At 47.3% G+C, this 22,372-nt stretch overlaps 1 protein-coding gene across 1 annotated transcript; it reads left to right on the top strand.

Moving 5' to 3' along the window:
* The first annotated feature begins 5,487 nt into the window (after window positions 1-5,487).
* On the top strand, window positions 5,488-6,147 carry ASCL1 (achaete-scute family bHLH transcription factor 1). The gene has a single exon (XM_054386982.1). The coding sequence runs from the start codon at window positions 5,488-5,490 to the stop codon at window positions 6,145-6,147; it is 660 nt and encodes a 219-aa protein (XP_054242957.1).
* Window positions 6,148-22,372: the final 16,225 nt, after the last annotated feature.

Genomic DNA, 22,372 nt, shown 5'->3' with positions numbered 1-22,372 from the left:
AGGGGAGAACGCGCCAATGCCGGGGCCGGGGGCAGCGACTGCCCCGGTTGCTGATGCTTTTTTTTTCCTTCTTCTTTTTTTTTTTTTCCTCTTTTTTTTCTTTTTTTTTTTCTTGCAGCCCTATATGCAAACTGTCACTTTAGGTTAGCACAAGACCTGATGTAGCTCATTAGCATGAGCTGTATCTAATATGCTTAAAACCTCTAATTATTTATTATGCCCTAATTGGCAGCCCAAGAAATGTCTGCAAAGTGATGAGTGTTGAGCCCAAGACGCCGTTCCAGAAAAATTCATCAGTGTCCCTGGTTAAACGTAATTTTTAATCCTTCACTGGGGCAAAGGCTTTATTTCTCTTGTAGACGATACAACACTAAGAAAAGTTGTACAACTTGCTATTCCAAGCATTAGCCTCCCTCCATTCTCAGCAGGGTGGGCAACAATTACTCACGAACACAATTTAATGTTCAAAGTCCTTCCTTCTGTACAGGGATGCTTAGGAAGAGACGTTAAAAGTTTATCAAGTGTACAAAAGTGTAGGCAGATGCTCCCTGTAAATTACTTGCCAGAAGGAACTAGTCGTCAGGGGGAAAATCACTTTCTTGCCTTCTTAAAGTAGCAAAGTTTGAAAAATTATATTCACATAGAAACTGTTTCAAAATTAGTTTACCTCTCTGGGGTCACATCCCCTCCTCCCACCCCCTAATTGCTGGGGGTTTTGGGGCTTGGTTTTCTTTTTTTTTTTTTTTTTTCTTCTTTCCAAGCCTGTATTATGTTTCTTTGGGCTGTGCCAACTATTTATTTATCTTTATTCTTTTTCTCTTTCTTTTCATTCATTATTCTCTCTCTCTCTTTTTTTTTTCCCTTCCTTGTGTGTGTGGCTTCTCAGTCTGATCTGTAGCTTGTTACCACCCACTGCACGCTCTCTCCCACAACCGAGGTGTTTCTATACAAACTTCAGCGTCCAGTTGTCATATTAATTATTACACTGAGTAATGACTGAAATAGTCAAAATAAGAGGAGACTCAAGAGAGCTTTTTCTTGCTGCTCAAAGATTCAGCAAAGAAGCCTTGCAACAAAGCACTAATTGGTCCCCAGAAATACTCTGACAAGGCATGGAAGATAGGTTTCATAAAGCCCAGCAATTGTGAAGGGGGAAAAGATCCTTGAATAGACCCCACGCTTCTTTTCTAAACTCTCTTGCTGAGCAAAAAATGGACTGCTTCTTGAATACTGGACTGATCTTGAATGCTATACCCAGCAGAGAAAAAAATGCACCATTTATTGTAAGTTTTTTTTCCAGCTATTCATGTGTTCTATGTGGAGAATAAGCTGGTTTTGTTTACCATGAAAGACCTTTTACTTTATTTTCACTCTTGGGGGGGAAGCTGGAAAGGGGAGGGGGAAGGCAAGGGGAGAGGAGGGAAAGAAACACATGTGCCCAAATCCAGACGAGCTGCCTACTGTAAGAAAATGGAGTGTAACAAATCCTACAGAAGTCCCGAATGTATCGATTCTTTGAAGATCTATATAGATTAACGACTTTCGTTCTGCTTTTCCAAGACAGCATTTAATCATAACGTAAATGGCCTTTAAAAAAGAAAAGGGGTGGAATAAAAATAAAACCACAAAAAAAACCCCACGAAAGTTGTGGTGTGGGTTTTTTTTTTTACACAAACAAAAAAAAAAGTAAAATGAAAAAAAAAAAGGCAAGGACTTCAAAAGACCTCATGAGTGTGGCTACAATTTAGGCACACAAAAAAGCCACTATAAAATAATGACAGTTCAAGACTTAAAAAATAAAAGAAAGAAAGAAAGAAGGGGGAGGGAGAGGGAGGAGGAAAAAAAAGCCCAATGAAAAGGGCAAGGGCTATTTATCATTATGTTAGAACTAAGAATTTCAAAGTGCAGGTGCAGGACTGTGCATATGAGGAGTGGGTGGAAGTGGGGGACCTTGAAACAATATTTATTATCTATAAATCTGATAACCCCAGAACCTTTCTTCTACATAGTGAGAAGAAAGGGAAACTGGCAAAACTGGCATTACCTTGGACAAGGCGAGGGGTGACTGTGTGCCGGTGGCAGTGGATGGCGAGGGACATCACCAAACTCTCTTCCAGGCCCTGCAGCCAGGGGAGCCAAGCAGGAAAAAAGCTACAGCGGCAAAATTACATGTGAGTTACACTCAGTGACCTCTTGGGACTCAGGTCTTTTGCCTTTTTAAGAGCCCTCTGAGACTCAAGAATGAGGGAGCCAAAAATTCCTGCCCCATTCAGCCATTTCAGGGGAAAAGGGCAGGAATTTCCCCACATGGTGTTTCCATGACAGTCCTGGTAGCAGGCTGCTCCAAAAGAGTTATTCTGTTTAAATACATATATAGTTTGCAGGGCTGCAATTGTTTTGACGTTTCTGTTGCCACTTCCCAGAGCACAGGGCTGATTCATTACTATTCTCTCACTCAAGTGATGTCACAATGTGGAGCCGATGATGTGGCTTGTTTCCAGTACGAGAATTCTGATGTCAGAGAAGGAATATTGAACAAACCATCCAGAAGACAGAAATTAAGAGAGTTCCCTATACAAGGAAAAAGGGAGGGGGATGGGGGGGGGGGGGGGGGAGGGGGGGGAAACAAAACCAAACTAACAAATGTTTTTTACCACATGCAATGAGACAGTAATCTAAAAGTAAGAAAGAAACTCAGTAGTTTCAGGGCCCTGAAACAAAAATGCTAGGGATTCCACCAGACAGAGCTGCTTCACCTTTTCCGTCATACAGGTACATTAAAAGCTGCCATATTAAGAATTACTAAAAGACTACTTAGCAGGTACATATTCAGGCTCTGTCATATGATATTGCTGCTTGTTTCTGTTTATTGTGCCCAGACAGGGTCAGGGATCCAGTGGCAGATGAGAAAAAGCAATCTGTACAGCTGCTGCTGTAGTTGAGGCCAGCATCGGAACAGGTCTTATTTTGCACTCATTTGCACTGTAACCTGACAAGGGTCTGTGCAGGTCCCTTCCTTCCATACTCTGGGACTGGTGTGAACACCAGGGATGAAAACCACTTGCCAGAGAATTCCCAGAGCCATAATCTCACCCATACCAAAACTATCATGTTATGGCTCTGCCATTTTTTAATGTTAAGAGAGCACACATACCTGAGTATTCAGAATGGAGAGGTGCAGACAGAAGTGGAGATGTGGCAAAGCTGAAGGCAAAAAGTGTGTGAGAGCTTGCACAGATATATGGATATGTGATGTGAAAGGCAGGAACAGAAGGCCAGAAGTTCCTCACTGCTGCTCATGCCAAGAGCAGGGCCACCAGCATGCCCTGGTGCTAAGCCTGGCCACATCTTCCAGGTTGGCCACATCCTCACAGACCTACTGGTCAGTGTGACCACCAAGTCATGCCAGCATTGAGCTTTTCCACATTTGTCCCTGAACCACAACTGAGACTTCCCCTGGTAGCAGTTAACTTCTCATACATATGCCAGGTCCATTCTGACTTCCTAGTTACAAGTAAATGCCATCACCCGCTTGGAAAGATGATGATCTGCTCCCATGTTGCAGGGTGCCATGGGTTGAAGCACGGGCTCAGAGAAGTCCCTGCGAGCAGCAAGTGCACTGCATGACCTAGGAAACAGGTTCTGGCATCAAAGGGAGAGCTGACCCCACATCTGCTTGTTCTGCTTAGCACCTCAAGACTTTATGTTGTAGAGACAAATCCCCTTCCCCCGTGTCAGTGACCATGCCGTGGCACTGATACTGTCCACTTTGGACGCAACCAAGGTGGGGGAGGAAGGTGTGTGCGTGTGCTACACTTTGTCTGCAGACAGGCTTGCCCCTTGGCACTTAGCATTTCAAAGGGGTAGCTCAAGGTGGCTTCTCCCAGGCTGTGCTCGCTACTGGTCTGAGCAGCGCTCCTCTTTACACCCGCACCGCTTCACCCGCCGTTGTCGCAAGCTAATAGAGCCATCAGGCCGCCCGGGGGGCGTGCGAGGTGCCGAGCAAACGCGGCTCCAGCGAGGGAAGGAGAGCAGCATCGGGCAGCGGGTCGCGGATAGTCATGGCTCGATCCTCCGGCTCGCGGTACTTGGTGAGCCAAGGAAGCGGTACCAGACTTCCCGGAGCTTCCCAGGGCCGAGGACAAACTCGCCCTTCGGTGGCCCCGCACAAGGGGAAGTTTCCCTTCTCTTTACGCCGCGTCCTGGCGCTGGCAATAGTGGGTGCTTCTTCCATCAGCCCACGTCCCGGAACACCTCCGTGCCAGCACTTATCGCACCGTGGCTCTCCCCTCCAGAGCCATCCCAAGCACCCCACCGGTAACCGGAGTAGAGGCTGCTCCGCACCCCCCGGGACTGCCCACACCTGCGTGTCCCAACAGCCACAGTCTCCCTCGCCCCCATCCCGCCGCCGCACCCCACCTCGGCGGGAAGCGGGAGCACAAGAAAGCAAACGGGGTTTCGGTAACCCCTTCCCAGGCAGGGTCCCCCCTTCTTTCTCTTTCTTCTGCACCCACACCCCCCACCGACCTGCAGCGCCGGACACCCCCATCCCAGCCCCCTCCCCGCAGCGGCCCACGCGCGCCGCCTCCCGCCCCGTCGGGCCGCGCCCGCCGCCGCCACCGCCCCGCGCGGCGCCCCGGCGCGGGTGTTTGCTCAGGGCCGGGAGCGCGGCACGCGCCGGGCGCACGCACTTGCAACAACAAACCCGCGAGGGGTGGGGGCGGCAGGGCAGAAGCGGGGGGGCGGGCATCAGGGGGGGCGGGGGGAGGCGGGGCCACACGGCCGCCAGCGCGTGTGGGAGAAGTTGGGGGGGGGGGGGGGGGGGGTACGAGTGTGTGTGTGCGCGCGCGCGCGTGTGCGTGTGTGTGTGTATGCGGGGGACGAGGGGGTGTGTGCAGCGGGGGGGTGCGTGCCTCTCTGTGTGCGGTGTGCCTCCTCCCGCGATGAAAAGGCGGCGGTGCTCCGTGGCCGGTAAAAGCCGAGGAGCGTGGAAGGCGCAAGGTGCAGTGGGTGTGTGTGAGAGAGAGAGAGTGTGCGGGGGGGCGGCGGGGGGAGAGCGATGCGTGCGTGTGTGTGTGTATGTGTGTAGGAGAGGGGGGGGCGAGCCCCGGCCGCCCCTTATAAGAGACACAATCCCCAGCCACTTTTTTGCAAAAGGGGCTTTGCAAAGCAGGCTGCGCACACGCGAGCGCCACGAGCCTCCCCGCGGCAGACGCACGGAGGGTGAGGGAGGGGGGCGGGCAGAGCCTCCCGCCAGCGCCGGCTGCCCCACCGCCCGCCCGGCTCCTCCGCCCGCTGCCTTTGGTCGCCGCAGCCCTTCTGCCCCTGCCATCCCTAGCCTATCTCTTTAATTTTTTCTTTTTTCTAAAGCGAACGCCTCAAATTCTTCCGCCGCGCCCCCGTCTTCTCACAGTTTTTTTGGTGGTGGGTGGACGGGGACCGACCGCCGCTCGGGCGCCCCCCGCCTCGCAGGACGCTCCCGCGCCCATGGCCAGCGGCAGCCCTGCCAGGATGGCCAGCGGCGCCGGGCAGCAGCCGCCGTTCCTGCAGCCGGCGTGCTTCTTCGCCGCGGCGGTGGCCGCAGCCGCCGCAGCCGCTCCTCCCGGGCCACCGCCGGGGGCGCCGCCGCCCCAACTGAGCCCGGCGGGCGGGCAGCCCTCTCCGGGCGGCAAGACCTCGGCTCCGCGGGCCGCCAAGCGGCAGCGCTCGGCCTCGCCGGAGCTGATGCGCTGCAAGCGGCGGCTGAACTTCAGCGGCTTCGGGTACAGTCTGCCGCAGCAGCAGCCGGCGGCCGTGGCGCGGCGCAACGAGCGGGAGCGGAACCGGGTGAAGCTGGTGAACCTGGGCTTCGCCACTCTGCGGGAGCACGTCCCCAACGGCGCCGCCAACAAGAAGATGAGCAAAGTGGAGACTCTCCGCTCTGCCGTCGAGTACATCCGCGCCCTGCAGCAACTGCTTGACGAGCACGATGCCGTCAGTGCCGCTTTCCAGGCCGGCGTCCTCTCTCCGACCATCTCGCCCAGCTACTCCCATGACATGAACTCCATGGCGGGCTCCCCTGTCTCCTCCTACTCTTCCGACGAAGGCTCCTACGACCCGCTCAGCCCCGAGGAGCAGGAGCTGCTCGACTTCACCAGCTGGTTCTGAGAGCAGGCGGCTCCGCAGAAGGTGGGTGCGCTCGCGCGAAGGGCTGGAGCGCCGCGGGGAGGGGGAGGCCGGGGGAGGGCACGGGAACGTGGGGCGGTGGGGGGTGCAGCCGTCGGGGCAGGGGGCGCATCCAGGCAAGCCCCCGCCGGCGGGGCCCCGCATCCTGTGGTACTTACGAGCGGCTCTGGGAGCCCGGCGCTGCGCTAGACCTGGCGTGGCTCTGATCTCTCTCTTTCATTGTTACAGGACAGTTGGAAAAGGGAAAAACAAACAAATATATCACACACAAAAAAGACAGACAAAAATCCACCCAGAAAAAGAACCTGTTGCATGTCCCGCTCCCCTGCCGTCGGAGGGCGGTGCGGGCACGTCTCTCGGCGGGCGGGCACAGCGCTGCGCGCCGCGGGGCCGGTCGAGGCAACCGCCCCCAGGCCCGGAGCCCGACCGGCCTTTGCACTCCGTCGCGTCGCCACGGACTGCGCCTCAGCGGAGCAGGTGTCCCGCGGGGAAGCCGCGGCGGCCCCGGCCCCGGGCTGCCGTAGGGCAGGACGCTGAGCTTCTGGGCCTGGGGAGGAGCCCTTTCTCACCCTCCCGTCCAAGGCAGAATGGCATCCACCCTCTCCGCACCCCGCCGCCGCAGCGGCCCTTGAGAGACTGGCGTTCATCATTCTTTGGACAAAGTTAGTTCCCCGATGTTTGTGGAGATGTCGAAATTAAACTATGCTGTACTCAAAGAAGCCGCTGGAGCCCCATCACCCCCACTTCCATCTCCTCTCCCTCCTGTTGCTCCAAGCTCCTCTCGTTTCCATCATAGAATGCTTCCAATCTTTTTTTTGTGAATTTTTTTATTATAAGAAAATCTATTTGTATCTATCCTAACCCATTTTGGGGATATATTAAGCTATTTTTGTACATAAGAGAGAGAGATTTATAGAGGTTTTGTACAAATGGTTTAAAATGTGTATATCTTGATACTTTTTTTAATATGTAATGCTTATTACCTCTTCATGTTTAGACTTGTAGTCGACGTTACCTTACAACTGCCATCTTTGTATGTAGTTTTGTAAAGGACTTGGATTTCCTCCAGATGTACTTTAGCACCAACGTGTCTTACTTTATAGAAACTTCATTAATGTATTAATAATGTTATTAAACTATGTTCAAAGTGAACAAAGTTTATGCAGCTGTTGTCCAAACGCAAAGTGGTAGCCATTTGTTTTTATATGCTGCCTTTTAGGGAAAAAATAAAAAAGAAAAGAAAAAATACACGAGTAAACACAAAAAGAATCCCTATGCCACTGCCTTTTCTTACTGTTTTATTACAAAGGTACAAAGGTCCTGTATAACTGTTTTATACAAACTAGTTTCATAATAAAACTTTTTTTAATTAAAATGACTGGCTGCCTGCTGCATGCAATTTTTTTTTCCTCCTGCCATTGACAATGATGAATGTAAGGACAAAATGTTAAAGGATATTATGCCGTTGCCTATGAAGTGTTTGTATCTGATGGATGTAACATATATATATTTATCTATCTCTATATAAATATGCAAAGATCTAGCGGTATCACCATTGTTTTCTTGACCTGTGTTGCAAATGTGTATCCAAATCAAAAGGTGAGGGAATGATTAATGATTGCATTGTCTTTCCTGAAATCACTGCACATGAAAGAATTCCCCCAAAACCCAAGTCCTAAAAAAAGAGGGCGCTCCATCCCGCGTTTCGGCGGCGTGACCCTTTCTACCGTGGCTCTGACCCAATGGGTCAGAAAAACGCGGGGGAAGACGCAGCCTCCGCCACCGAAAACACGGGGCTGCAGTGTTGCTTATGTGGAGAGGGCGGCTGGATAAATAAAACCGGGGGGGGATGGGGGGGTGGGAAGGGAGAGACGAAGGAAGATAAAATTAAATAAATAAAGTAGCAGAAATGGGTGGCAGCTCAGTGGAGACACTGGTCTTTCTAAGCTTGTTATTCTACCCAAATAGCGTGATCTGCCTGTAAAAGTACCCAATTACCAAGACTCAAAAAGAAATTGGGCTCTCCCCCTTCACACACAGTCCTGATTTTTTTTTTTTTTTTTTTTTTTTTTTTTGGCTGGCCCTGCTTGTTGTCAGTTAGCAAGGACGTGACCAGAATTCGCCTTCTTCTCGCCTAGCTCCTGCATCACTTGCAAATTCAGTTTGCGTGCATCAAGCCAAGCGGAAAGCAAAGCGCAAAATAGATCTGAAAGAAAGAAAAAAGAAAGAGAAAGAAAGAAAGAAGAAAGAAAGAAAGAAAGAAAGAAAGAAAGAAAGAAAGAAAGAAAGAAAGAAAGAAAGAAAGAAAGAAAGAAAGAAAGAAAGAAAGAAAGAAAGAAAGAAAGAAAGAAAGAAAGAAAGAAAGAAAGAAAGAAAGAAAAGAAAAAAGAAAAGAAAAGAAAAGAAAATAAAAGAAAAGAAAAGAAAAGAAAAGAAAAGAAAAGAAAAGAAAAGAAAAGAAAAGAAAAGAAAAGAAAAGAAAAGAAAAGAAAAGAAAAGAAAAGAAAAGAAGAAAGAAAAAAGAAAAAAGAAAACAAACCAAAAAACCCAAACAAAGACCGGCAAGAACCGACGTGTCGAAGGGAGTTTTAAAAAAGTCTCGTCCGCTCCGCTACAAATGTGCCATCGAATTGCAAGGAATGCTCTAATTTTAAAAAAAGAGGAGAGAAAAACTTCTGTGGAGAGAAAAACTTCTTTGGAGCACCCCAGGATTTTCTCTGCATGTGCATGTATATGTAATGAATGGTATCTACATGCACACATGCATATACACGCATAGACATACAGACGTGTACATATCAGTGTATAGTTTGTTCTACATTACTTCAAAAGTTCATGCACATTTGCTCCTTTGCCTCTTCCCACCCCACTCTCGTCCCTGAAATGATCAATATGTGATTTAATCAGGGGGGGGCGGGGAGGGGAGGGCTCTTGGGTGAAGGGGGGGCACGACGGGGACGGGACAAGCTGGGGTCACGAAATACCTCATTACTTCAGCACAAACACTCATTGTTTTAACTGCTCGTGGAACTAATGTTTAGTTATGAAAATAATAACCGTTATATGCCTCCATTCTCTTTACAGCATCTCCCTTTTTATTTACCCACTTTTGCAAGTGTACAGATAAGGTATGCAAAGAAAGTGTAGCGAGTAATTTATAGCTATGAATATAACATTAGGATAATGTTTCATTCTGTTACAAAGGCGAAATTTCTCTTCCTTGTGTAGACAGGTGTTCTTTTTTGCTCACTTCTGAATAGTAAATATCCAGACTCATTAAATTAAAGGCAAAGTTGCGCTGTTGTTCGCTACAATGTATAAGTCAGGCTCAGAAATTCACCATCTTCTCCCTCCCTTTTCCCCTCAGCCCCTTCCCGAAAGAAAGAAAGAAAGAAAGAAAGAAAGAAAGAAAGAAAGAAAGAAAGAAAGAAAGAAAGAGAAAGAAAGAAAGAGGAATGAAGGAAGAAAGAAAAAGAAAACACACACACAATTTTACTGAAGATAGGGAAAGGGCAAAGCAGGATTGGGGTAAATCTCATTACATCTGCTCTAATCGCTTAGCAACACAAAGCCTTTTCTTGTATTAGCAAGCAGAGCCTTTCAGTGCTGCCTGACAGACAGTATTCAGTTAGCATTAGTAAACTCCATAAATCAGGGACTTCTCTGGGCGCAGGATAAGTTTGGGCGCAGTATCAGGGCTGGGGAGGGGGAGGTGTAGGAACGCGGAGGTGGGGGTGTGCATATGGAGGCTTCTGGTCCACGGATGTATTCGTTTATTTACCCTTGTATTTATTTATCGTAATGCTGGAAAAGTGTCCCATTAAGAAATGCTTCTTTCCGATTCCCCCCCACCTCCCTCAAATCAAGACCCTCGGGCAGCGACAGGGAAGCACGGTGGCCGCATTGAGCAGCAAAGGTGGGCAGCGCTGCCATCTGCCCCCAGCCCCCGACGTGGGGAGCCTAGGGCAGTCTCCTCGCGGCGTGGGTTTTCCCCTCGCCCCCTATCACTGCCCCCGCCGCTGCCCCTTCCCCACAGGCCCTTCTGCTGCCCAAATTTTTCTCCGCATGCGGAACCAGATCCAGCCCCGTGAAGTCTCCGCACCGCTCCCTCCTTACACCATCCCTGATCTCAGGTAAGAGCGGAAGGGGGAGTTCCGCCGACCCTGCTCCCGGAAAGAGGCACGAGTTCCCCGGAGAGCCTCCCGTTGCCTCTAACCCTCCTCTCCCGTCCTTCCCTCGGAGAGAAACGCCGACTTGCACCCAACCCCTCAGGCACCGGGGTTTGGGGAGCCTGGGGCTCTTTCGCCCTTTCAAAATCTTTTTTCTTCTCTCTCTCTTTTTTTTTTTTTCTTTTTTTTTTTATGTGGTTGTTTGTCCCTCCTCCTTTTCTTCTTGTCCTTTCCTCCCCCACTCTTTCTTTTATTTTTTTTCCCTCCCCCGCGTCCCCGAGGCGCAAGTCCTGCCTTTTGTATGCGGGCTCCCAGGGGCACACAGGGGAACGGCGGGGGCCGGGCAGGCAGCGGGCAGCGCTGCCCCCGCGCGTGTCACGCCTCGGCCTTTATTGCGGCGGCGGCGTCGCGGCAGGGGCTCGCCGGGCCTCGGGGGCGGCGTGCGCCCGCCGCAGCTGCCGCCCGCCCCGTCCCGTCCCGCTCCGCTCCATTCCGCGCCGGCCCGCTTCCCGCCTTCCTTGGCCGTGGTGCGGCCGGGAGCTAGAGGGACAGGGGGTGCGGTCAGCACGCGAGAAGAGCGGGCACCTGCCCAAGGAAGACGGCGGGGACGTCCCCGCTGTCCGCTGCGCGCAGCTCCATAATGCAGCGCCTATTACTCAGTGCATTCAGGGATTAGCTCGCCTTGATGTGTTGGGGGGTTCTGTGTCTCCCCCTTCCTCGCCTTTTGGAAGAGGGAGAGGGGAGAAGCCCCCCCGCCGCCGCCCCGCCACCCTGGTCCATCCCAGCGCACGGCAACTTCTTGCTCCCAAGCGAGCTCGCTTTTAGCGTGTCAGCCTGCACAATGCAGGGCTAATTCCTGCTGCAAAAGGCAAGTGGTGAGGAATCAATCGCAGGCTTTATGTAATCAAAAGGGATGATGAGTTTGGAGGTTGGATTTTTTTTTTTTTAAAGTTCCCTGCCACAGACTGAATTTCTCCTGCTCCTGACCCCCGTCCTATTAATAATCCCATGCAGGCGATTGTAGACGGAGGTAAAGCTATCATTTGTATGCGCCTGAAGATTAATTTCCCCATGTACCAACTCAACAGCATAGTTATCTCTTTAACAGGGAAAACAGTTTGGCTCCATTGTCGGGTTGCCAAGACCGCCTTTTGAGAAAGGGAGCCCGGCTAGCCTCTGATCAAACTCAAAGGTTAGTTAAAAGACAAAACCAGCTGAAAATCTTCATGAATAATGCTGTTTCCCTGAGCCCAGTGTAGTGCAAGCGTACATTTCAATGCCAGAGCATTTTGTTATGCTGCTCGCCTAAGTCAGAATTTCACAGAAAAGGCAGAGAAGAAAAGCTCCAACAATTAGAGGAGGCCTGTCAGAAAACATTAACGCCTTCCTCGCCCAGCCTGTCAAGCGTGCTGGAAATAAAAAACTGGCATAGCGAATCGCACCTCCACCCTCCGGAGCTGGGGGTGGGAGGAGGGGTGAGGGAGGCGTGTTTAGAGACGGAGAAGTAGAGAGAAAAAGACAAATGGACAAGCCCAGGCAGTTAACAGTCTCCCCTTGGCTTTGCAGTTCATCCAAAAGGTGGAAAAAGAAGGGGAGACGATCTGCATCTGGATGTTCTCTCTTGGTAATCATTCCTCTGTTTCTTGCTCCAGAATTATATGTTCTCTCGCGGCCACATACATCTCTCTGCATTTTAACCCTTCCCTGTATTGGTCTTGCAAAGGACATGTGGGGTGCCCAGCAAAACAGTCGTGTGTCAGAGCAGTTACCATCGTTTGCTTTCTGCTCCCTCCAACATCCCACTTCAAAGTTTCCCTGTCTGTGACCATGTCCAGGGTGGGTGGTCCACAGCTGGCCCGAAGGAGCTCGTATCAGAGGAGCTGTGCTCATGTGTAGCACCAGAGCTATCTTGCTGTTTAGATTTTTCTAGGAAATCATGTTTCTAATGTACAGCTTTAACCACCCAGACCCACTAAGCACATGCTCAAGTCCTTTTTCCTAGTGAAATACCTATTGACAAGGACACCAAACTATTTGAATCCTCCCTTGCACTGCCTGTAAGTGAACGCCTAGGTTTTGACTTTCTTGGCCATAGCATGGATTTTTCCCGACAGGACAGTTTTGCCCCTTCTCTTGCTGTAAGCAAAACCTCAGGCCACCTCCATCACTTAAATGCCTTTTTTTCTTTTTTTCTTTCTTTCTTTTTTTTTTACCATTACAAGTACATCTGTATTTTAATATCTGAAACAAGCCAGATCAGTACTCTGCTTAGAGTTGGAGGAACAGGGGAGAGCACTGCTATGTAGTGTAGTATTTATTCACATGTCGGTTAAAAAAAAAATCCAGCAAAATATGAAGTGACTGACTTATATCTGAGGTGGTCTAGGGGGTTATAACAATGAAGGGACACAAAGACACAACTCAGGCAACATCTGAAAGAAAGACAAGTCAGACCTTGCCCATGGCTAGTGAGCTGTGTGATTCCTATGGGGAAGGAACAGTGACCTGGGGGATGGGACACCCCAGCCTTCCCATCCTGTGCACACCCTAGAGCAGCACAGTGCATTCAGGCAACATGATGCTTGCTGGCAGCCCATCAGAGAAGGAAGGTGTTCTCTGTGGCTTTGGAACTACATGTATCCCTAGAAGGATGTAAGCAATGGAAGAGCTCCTGTGGGCACTGGTACCTTCATTGGCTTTGACAATTTTGTCTTGGGCAAACACAACCAACCAGCTGGAGAGGGGAGAAGTTTCATGAGGTCCCTTTTCTCCCTCTATCTCTCTATGAGGTACTTACCATACTAATTGCAGAGCAAGAGGGTGAAAATGTGGGGAAGGGTAAAAAAAAGAAAGCTGCTTTTTCATTGTGATAAGGCCTTGATCTTGGACTGAAGCTCTTTAGATTCATTGCTGGCTATGATTTGGTCTTGTCTCAATTTATTTTAGCCTGAAATCCACAAATGCTAAACAGAGACTGTGAGTAGTTCCTTGCAAGTGCCTGAGGATACACAGCATTGGAAGAACATGAGAAAGCTGACAAAACAGAGGGGGTTGCTGACCCAGACTCTGCTCTTGCACAAAGTGCTGTTGAAAGAGTCAGTACATATAAATAGTTTACCTTATTTTTCTGGGGGACAGACAGTCCACGTTTCCTTTCATCCCGTTGTGAACAGAATTCAGTCCTGATCATGCTCTTTGTTTACCACCCCAGAAAGGGGCAGTGATGTACTTTTCCCACAAGGGCTTCACTTCCTCTGAAACATCTGTGTGCTGTCATATATGCTACCTGGAAACTGCTTGGGAGCAAAATTCCTTTGAAAATGTCACCAGCCAGATGTGTGTTTCAGCCTTCTCTTAGACCCCGTAAACAACTGCAGCAGTCAAGTTGCCCAGGTTTTCCACTGGCCCCTCCTGCTTTGCAGCAACAAGTTACTTTCTTGTTTTCTGCTTTAATAAACTCCAAATAGCACCAGGGAAGCAAAGGTAAAAATCACAAAGACCCAAATAACCAGCCTCAGTGGCATAGCCTAAACCTTTGTGATGGAGCTAGGGATTGTTTTCTTAAATATAGCCCAAACTCATTTGGTTCAATTTCACAGAAGCAGACCACAGAAAAAGCACGTGTTCCCCTTTTGGGACGTGGGTTTCCTCTTTCCCCTCCAGCCACAGCACTCTCTCACTTGCTCTCTCCTCCTGATGCTGGTTGGAGCTGTGAGCTATTTTGATTTGCACTTGCTGCACTGGTAGGGCTGTATTACGCTGGAACAGGAAAGGAAAAGCCCCATATTAGTAAAGTGTGAAATGCAGTTTTGACTGAAAAGGGAAAGCCATTTCAACAGGATTATACCGTGACAGTGCAGATAAAAACCCTGCCATATGGTCTAAGATAGGCCTGCTTTTAGTTTCAGGTAACAATGCATTGCTAATTAAGTGGTGATGACATCTCTAGATTAAAAACAAAACAAAACACCCCCGCCCCCCCCCCCCCCCCAAAAAAAAAGGAAGAAAAATAATAAGCAAAGCCACCTGTATGTGAAATAAAGACAGTCAAGTGAAGGGAAGGGAAGACATTAATCAGCACTATTAATATTGGAAATCATCCCTCTTTTATCATTGCGGTTTGCTTTGAAAAGGAGACAGAATTTGTTTGATTTGTTATTGAGCAAACAATAGCTCATGTGTGTGTTTGGAGAAGTGAACACAGTGCTCCCGAAAGGGACCTGACTGACAGTGCGGGAGAGCAAAGTTCTGCATCACATCCAGGACAAACATGGCCCAGGCAAAAATACAGAGAGGTTTCCCACCCTGCTTTGCCAAGAGCCAGCAAGAAGGTGGTGCAGGGTTTCCTTGAGCAAGGCAGGAGGCCAACCTGCTTGTGTAAGTGTCCGCTTTGCTGTACTGCAGATCTTTGCTTTTGCGTCTTTGGGGTACACCAGTAAGTGATGGTATGATCAGGTGGTACAAAGTCACCTGCAATCCTTCCTGCATCCACTACTGTGTCACTATGGGGCAGCAATAGCTTTAAGAAAATCATAGAATCATAGAATGGTTTTGGTTGGAAGGGACCTTAAAGATCATCTGGTTCCAAACCCCTGGCTATGAGCAGGGTAACCTTCCACTAGGCCAGGTTGCTAAGGCCCTTTCCAATCTGGCCTTGAACACTTCCAGGGAAGGGGCAGCCACAGCTTCCCTGGGCAACCTGTTCCAGTGTCTCACCACTCTCACTGTAAAGAATTTCTTCCTAATATCCAGTCTAAATCCACTCTCTTCCAGCCTGAAGTCATTCCCCCTTATTCTATCACTACAAGCCCTTGTAAAAAGTCCCTCCCCAGTAGGCCCCCTTCAGGTACTGGAAGGTTGCTATAAAGTCTCCCCAGAGCCTTCTCTTCTCCAGGCTGAATAGCCCAAATTCTCACAGCCCTTCCCCTTAGGGGAGGTATTTTTCCATGCATAGGATAATATCAGACTGTTGGTCTACAAGCAAAGGGTTACCAGTCAGTTACCAGCCTTTCGGATGGAGGATGTTCTTCAAAACTCCAAGACTTCTACTTGAGGTTTCTAAGCTATATCAATCTATATTCCCCTGTCATACATTTGGAGCTGCCAAACCAAAAGAACAGGCAGTGAGACACATCTTGCTTCATCCTATTTTAACTCTTTTAGAAACCCAAATTTTAATTTACTGTAATGCATATGGTCTGTCCAGGTATGTGCTCTGACTTAACAAGGATGCTTACAGTGTCATATTCTGTCAGACTTGAGGTACTGCCAAAAAGAAAGAAGCACAACTCTTTCTGCTGTCTCTTACTGGATGTGTTGCTGCTCAGATGAACTCCAATGTTTTGTGTCGTTCTCATGGATTTTGCATGCTCCATGATTTGAAGTTAAAATTGAACACCCAGGTAAGGTTCTAGAGACATGTATGTCCATGGATAAGCCTGGCAGCACTTTACACTTTCTGCTCTCAATTTTTTGCTTCCTGCTCCTCCATCTCTTTGGCCTCCTGCTTTCCTATATGGAGCTGTGGTAACTCAGGAGTCATGCCCTGAAGCAGCTTTCAGGGTAAGTACTCACTTGCATACTTTTTCATGCAGGCATTCTCACATCCCTCACCAGCATGGTATACAGAGGATAAGTGTAGAGTCAAAGGAGATCAGCAAACCAAGGGAAAAGCACAGACATAACATTCAGAAGCATCTCATTGCTAATACTACCCATCTGAATCTCATATTTCCCTGGGCTTCACCAAAGGTTTGCATTCTGCCTCTTAGAGACCTACTGGTAACAATGGCCAAAAATCCTATCAGCTGCCCCTATCTGTGCCGAAAGTGGAACAGCATGGATCTGCAGCATCACAGGATGCAGTACAAGATGCTGTGGCAGAAAGTCACAGTAATTATGAAAGTAAGAAAGGCTCCCTGTTAAACAGCTGTGTTGTGTACTGATAAGCAGGACAACAGCACAGAGCAGGGTTGCTGATGAGCAAAATGGGAGTGTATAGAAAGAGCAATGCTGGGCAGACGCTCCTGAGACCCAGGCAGTGCCAACCCCAGGAGATCATCCCATAACATCAAGCAGCACCCCAGGGCTCCTGCTCCCTCTACTCACACGTCCATACTTATGTTAGAAGACAGATGTTTTTGTGCAGGTGGCTTGTAGAGAAGGCTTGTGAGAGCGTGAGACATGTAGAGGAGGATGATGGCTTTTTCCTTCATTCATCTACCTGATTTACCCAAAATATATTTTCACCTTCTACAACACCCTATGACAATCACTGTGATTATGATGTACAGACAAACAGAAATAAAATAGCTGCTGGCAGAAGCAGTGAGCAAACCTACTTCCCTCCTCCTTTGCTCCAAAGTTTCTTTTCAGAAGATCGTTGTGACCACTGGGGCTGGTGATGAAGACAATGGCAGGTCCACGAGGGGCACTCTGCTCAGTTTAGGCTGCCCCTTGGCTTCTCTGCATGGCCAAATCCTGTCTTCTTGGCACATCACTTTTAGTTACCACTACTCCTTCTCACTCACTGTGTGGGGAACTGCTACTGACCAATGGAGCATTTATAAATAGAACAATGTTTCATTAACACAACAGTAGGACAGACTTGTTGAAATACTTCCCAGACAGCAGGCAAGAGTCCTGACAAGGAGACTACTATGGGAATTTTAATGAATCCTTCTAGAGTGGAATGGCTTCCATACAGCTACATTGCAATGAGAATTTTTGTTTGTAAAAATTGTATCAGTAAATGGTGCAGAGTGACATTAGCATTGAGGACCAGCAAATCGAATAAAGTCACTGTCTGACTATGTGAAATACTGCCTACAGGACAGAGCAGATTGCTTACTAAATGTAGAGCAGTCACAGGTCTGAGTGCCCAAAAGCCCATGTCAGACCCAGCTACAAATGTAGTTTGCATAAGGCAGGCAAAGAAGCAATTAAATAACCCAAACAAGGATCTAGCCGTGCCAGATGCCACCACAGCATGAAAAGAAGCAAGGGCTGCACAACTACTTCTGTGAGACATGACCAGGAGCATGTGCCTTATTAACACCGCTGTTAAATGCACATCTGCTAGCTGCTACTGCTGTAATTGAGACAACGCACACACATCCTTGCCATCTCCCTGTTTAAGAAAACAGGAAATTAAAATTGGCTACCCCAGTGATGGGTCTGTATAGGGTTCCCACCTACCAACAACAATCTGCTTCTTCTAATAGGGATGTGGGAAATGTGAATCAAGGAGTACTGAAAGAACAATGCTTGCAATGTCAGTGGATTCCTATGAGTCCACCTCCTCCTAGCTCTGTAAACTATTCTTAAACCTTTGTCAGAGACTTGTACACCTCTGGTAACCTAGTGACCATAACAAATAAGCACTAATGAGCTCAGAAGTACAGAAACAGCCTCTTATCCTTCAAGATCTTAAGCTATAAAGTTCTCAGGAAGGCAGTCTGCAATGACAAATGGGTTATTCTCGAATTTGCCAGTTCAGCTGTCCACTGCAGTACTGTATGGACAATAGCCAGTAAGGAACTATGTTGTTCTGACTTCATCTTCATTACACATCTGAAGTTCTTTTCCCCCAAAGATCCAGATATTAATGGTCAGATCCAAGATATGCATTAACTAGCCAGGGAGCCTGGGCACAGCCAGTTTTCTTCCCTAATTTTGTCATTCTCTCTCTAATAGACATGGCATCTTTTTTTTTTCTGGAGTATAATGAATTAGGTGAAATATGTTGCACTGCACTCCAAACAAAATGGTGTTGCATTTTAGCTTTGCATAGAATTTTGTGCTAAGATACTAATATGAATAGTCAAATACAGGTTTCAGTGCATTAATTCACAGTCAGGAGCAAAACTATCTCCAATTTATTGGGCTAGAGAATGACATACACAGAGATGACTAAGAAAGCAAACAAAATTATTGCTGAAAACTTTGGTAGTAGCATAAGGATTTCACTGAACTGGAGAGAACCTTTGCAAGTTGTTTGCCATAAGCCTTGGTTTGCAGACAAAAAGAGATGAAAAAGGAGAGTATATGTCCTTTCTACTGCTACAGATGCTACTGCACTCAGAGGTGCAGGTTGCAAAAATATTGATTGTTTTTATTCACATGCATCTGTTTCCTGTTGAATTCCTCCTTTTGAATAATGTGGAGTCTTGCCTGTCAGATTAACACAGTGGTTCACCCCCAAACAAAAGTGCTGGGCTCCAACAAATCCATCTACAGCACACCTAGCTCCATCGGTGGGCATATTATAAAAGGTAATGAGCTTGACACTCCCCTTAGCTCCAGCTGCTGTAGCAGCATGTAATGAGCTCTGCTCTATGGACTCTGGCTCTCACACTAAAACGCCATTGAGAAGTGAGACAGCATGCCACTGAATTTAATTTACTGCTTAGCATCAGCTGGCCCCAGATGATGGAAGGTCATCTGGATGGAGGGTCAAGTGGTATAAGCAGCTCCAAATCTCCCTTCTGCCTGAGGGCTTGGAGCTGGTAAGCCCTGAGGCAGGCAGGCACAGACCTGATGAGGGTACAGCGGCTGAGAAAGCTCCACAGGCAGATTCCTTTGGAGCATCTGCTCTCTCAGATGAGGAACCCCTCCCATTGGCTGCATCCCAGCAGCATTTTTACAGCAATTTAGAGAAAATCCAATGCAATAGGACAGATTCCTTAGAGAAGTTAGTTCACCATGGTAGGTACTTCTCTTCTGATGGAGTAACTTTCCTATCTCAATAACAACACAACACACTGTATTGTACTTGTAAGGATTTTTAGATCACAAAGTATCATTATTCCATTTCAAGAAAGAGAAGCTGGAGGGAGGGTTTGAGTAGGCCAGAAAAGGGCCGATGCAAAAGGTTGAAGGAAAAAAAGTTAAGGATGGGGAGCATGTGGCATATGGCATGCAAGAGACAAAGGCAGTGATGTTGTATTTAATTACTGCCAGGGATTTTTTTCTGCCATGGATTTGTATAAATATGTTGTAAGTGGTGCTAAGCTTTGAGTGCATGTAAAACTAAGCCTGAACAATGAGAAATCCTAAAAGATTAATTTTTTTATGTTCAATGTAAGGGTCAGACCTGCCTCTTCTGACACAGACTGACTAGCCATCCAGAGGATTATCACAGTATCACAGTATATCAGAGGTTGGAAGGGACCTCAAGAGATCATCAGGTCCACCCCCCCTGCCAGAGCAGGATCACTTAGGATAGTCTGCACAGGAGCGCATTCAGATGCGTTTTGAAAGTCTCCAGAGAAGGAGACTCCACAACCCCCCTGGGGAGCCTGTTCCAGTTCTCCATCACCCTCACTGTAAAGAAGTTTCTCCTCATGTTGAACCTGGGAGAGCTGGACTGAGACACACCAACCTGGCAGAGGAGGGGTGCTCTTACCCACTGGAAAGATGGGTAATGATGCTTAAGGATGTCCCAGTCTTAAGCCCAGAGATGTGACTGTCCAGTAAGGAACAGCACAGCCAGATCTAAGCTTCTGAAAAGTGGAAAGCTAGTAGTGGGAATGAGGGCCTGGGGCATGATGTGCTCCAGGCAGTTTCTGCAGCTGCTCTTCAAAAGACACGATCATCGAATCCGGTGAGACCACCTGAGGAGTAGGAAACCTTCCCCAAACAGTAACAATGACAGAATCAGACCCCCAGGGAGTGAAATATGGGTCTTTAAAAATTCACCTCACTTTGTGGTGGCAGGTTTCTAGCTGTTTTGTGCGCCTGAATAGTTGCTCACGTTTCTACAGCACAATGCGTGTACTCGGCTCAGCACAGCCCATACATGTGCATGCTCCTTCCCCCCTTACAGCACACCAGGGACCAGCCACAAGCACACATGGGAAGCTGCAAGGGCCCAAAGAAAGAGCTGCACAGTTTATATCCATGTGGGCAGGCTGTGCAACACGAGGCCAGGTACCACTGTTTTTCTGCATACTAGTCTTGCATGGACTAAACTTGTGTTTATGCTCCAAACATTTCTCTTTAGATATTGCCTCCTCCAGCATGGACAAAGACCTGCTTGTGAGGCTATGCTCCTTTTCTGCAAGGGATGACAGGTGGGAACTGAGATCTGATAGAAATATCCCCTGATTTGAAGAAGGGTTCTGAGCACAATCTAGTCTAATTTTCCACCCTGAACGAACAATTTTACTTTGCATGAAACTTTCTCTAAAGAGAATGAGCTCAATTAAGAAAACCACAACAACACAACTTTAAAAAAATACCGTTGTTATTGTCTGTGTGGGTTTTGGGTGGGCTGTGGAAATTGATTTACGAGTCAACCACTTTTCTCTTTTCTTGCCATCTCTCGCTTGAGTGGTTTGTAGGCCTTGGCCCTTTCTTTCACTCAAGGAGAATAAGGTTGTGTATGGAAGAGGTCAGCATTTCAAATTGGTGGAGTTCAACTGCACAAATGACATAGAACTGACAAGAAAAGACAGGGGGTTTGGAGGTCATAGACTGCATAGGTCCTGGTTAGGGTTTTTGCTTTGTGATGGGACCTGGCACCAAAATGAATTAAATAACAGGCTTAAGGACTATTGAGGGAGGGCTGAATGCAAATCAAAGATAAGTAGAAGTTTTCTTTCCTAAAAGGGGAATAATTTTTTTCCTTACCTCCCCCTTTCCATATCTGCACAGGCAAGGTCTGCATGTTAAACATGATTTAGCAGGCATTATTCTGGAGCCTTTTCATCAGGTTTCTGCAGTGATTGCCTATCTTGGCCTATGATTAATGATCTGCTGTGCAATTTGGAGGCTATAATGACTCAACAATCCACACACAAACTATATAGTCGCATTCCTTTTGCAGATTTGCCAAGCTGTTACCAAGGGGCCCACAACCAAGCAGGATTGTTAGAGAGATAGCTAAGCATTTCTGCAAATGCCATTCTGCCCTTATCTTGCCGAGAAGTGCGTTGGGCAGCAGGCTCATTTACAAAATTCAAAGCCTAGATTTCAGTGGCTCCTTAATAAAAAAATAAAAAAAAAAATCTGGACTGAAATAATCATTGAAAAGGCTGGTAAGAAAAGATCCTAGAATATGGCTTCTCATTGATTATACGGACAAAACGCTCCCTTTGTTTCCAATTTTTGAATCTGATTAATTGAGGCCTAATGCTATTAATGCAGTTTGAAAGAGAAAAGTTAATCTTTGGAAACCCATACCATAAAAGAAATCTGAAAATCTAAGCAGATTTTGAAGCAAAATCTTTGTCTTTATTTCAGTTTCTATGCAAGAATAGTTTATGAAGATTTATTTATAGATTTCAGCTGTATTTAGTTTAAAAGTGTCTGTAGAATATAAAATTTTATATACCCTTTATAAACTTTAAAAAAAAAAAAATAAAACATGCCCTGGTGAGAGTCGTCATGGAAAATCCATAGTTCCTGTTTGTGAAATTGTTTTCAATAGAAGTAAATGCAAATAGCAAAACTGAGGACAGAGCTACAGATGGCATTGGTCTTTCAGAAGAACATCAGTTATCTTATGAAAAATAGTTACAGAATAATCTATATATGTTCCTGATTCCATTATTAGTTGTTAGATGCAGCCTGAATAATTCAGTCATAACTGAAAGTGTTCTGATATTAATTCACTGCAGTCACATTCACTTTAATGATTCATCCAGCTTTGGTTTCCCTTTTGTCTGGCTTGAGGGGATGGGAACTGGAAGGACATGTAACTGATCCATCCCGTACATCATATGAGTGTTATTATCATCATTATTACTATGGAAGTGCCTGGAAGCTTTAAACGAGGATGGAACTCCACTGTGCTAATGTTGAACCCTCACAACAACATTGTAGTCATGATGAAAGGTATCTTAGTCCTGTACATAATTTGCCAAGACCTCGATTTTGGAAAGCTTCCATGGTTCCAGATTTATGTGCAAGTATAAGTGCTACTCTGCATCTAGGCTTATGTAAATGCATCACACTTTAATCTGTGTTCAGAGCAAAGACCATGATGTCCTCATGTCATTTGGGAAGATCTTCCTCTGATTCTGCTGTAGGCAACA

This window comes from Indicator indicator, chromosome 14 (genome assembly GCF_027791375.1).
Source record: "Indicator indicator isolate 239-I01 chromosome 14, UM_Iind_1.1, whole genome shotgun sequence".
NCBI classification, from domain to species: domain Eukaryota; kingdom Metazoa; phylum Chordata; class Aves; order Piciformes; family Indicatoridae; genus Indicator; species Indicator indicator.
This window is presented reverse-complemented; position numbering and strand designations above follow the sequence as displayed.

What these genes read in the sequence shown, in the direction of transcription:
- ASCL1 (XM_054386982.1), top strand. Translation starts at nt 5,488, where the DNA reads ATGGCCAGCGGCAGCCCTGCCAGGATGGCCAGCGGCGCCGGGCAGCAG.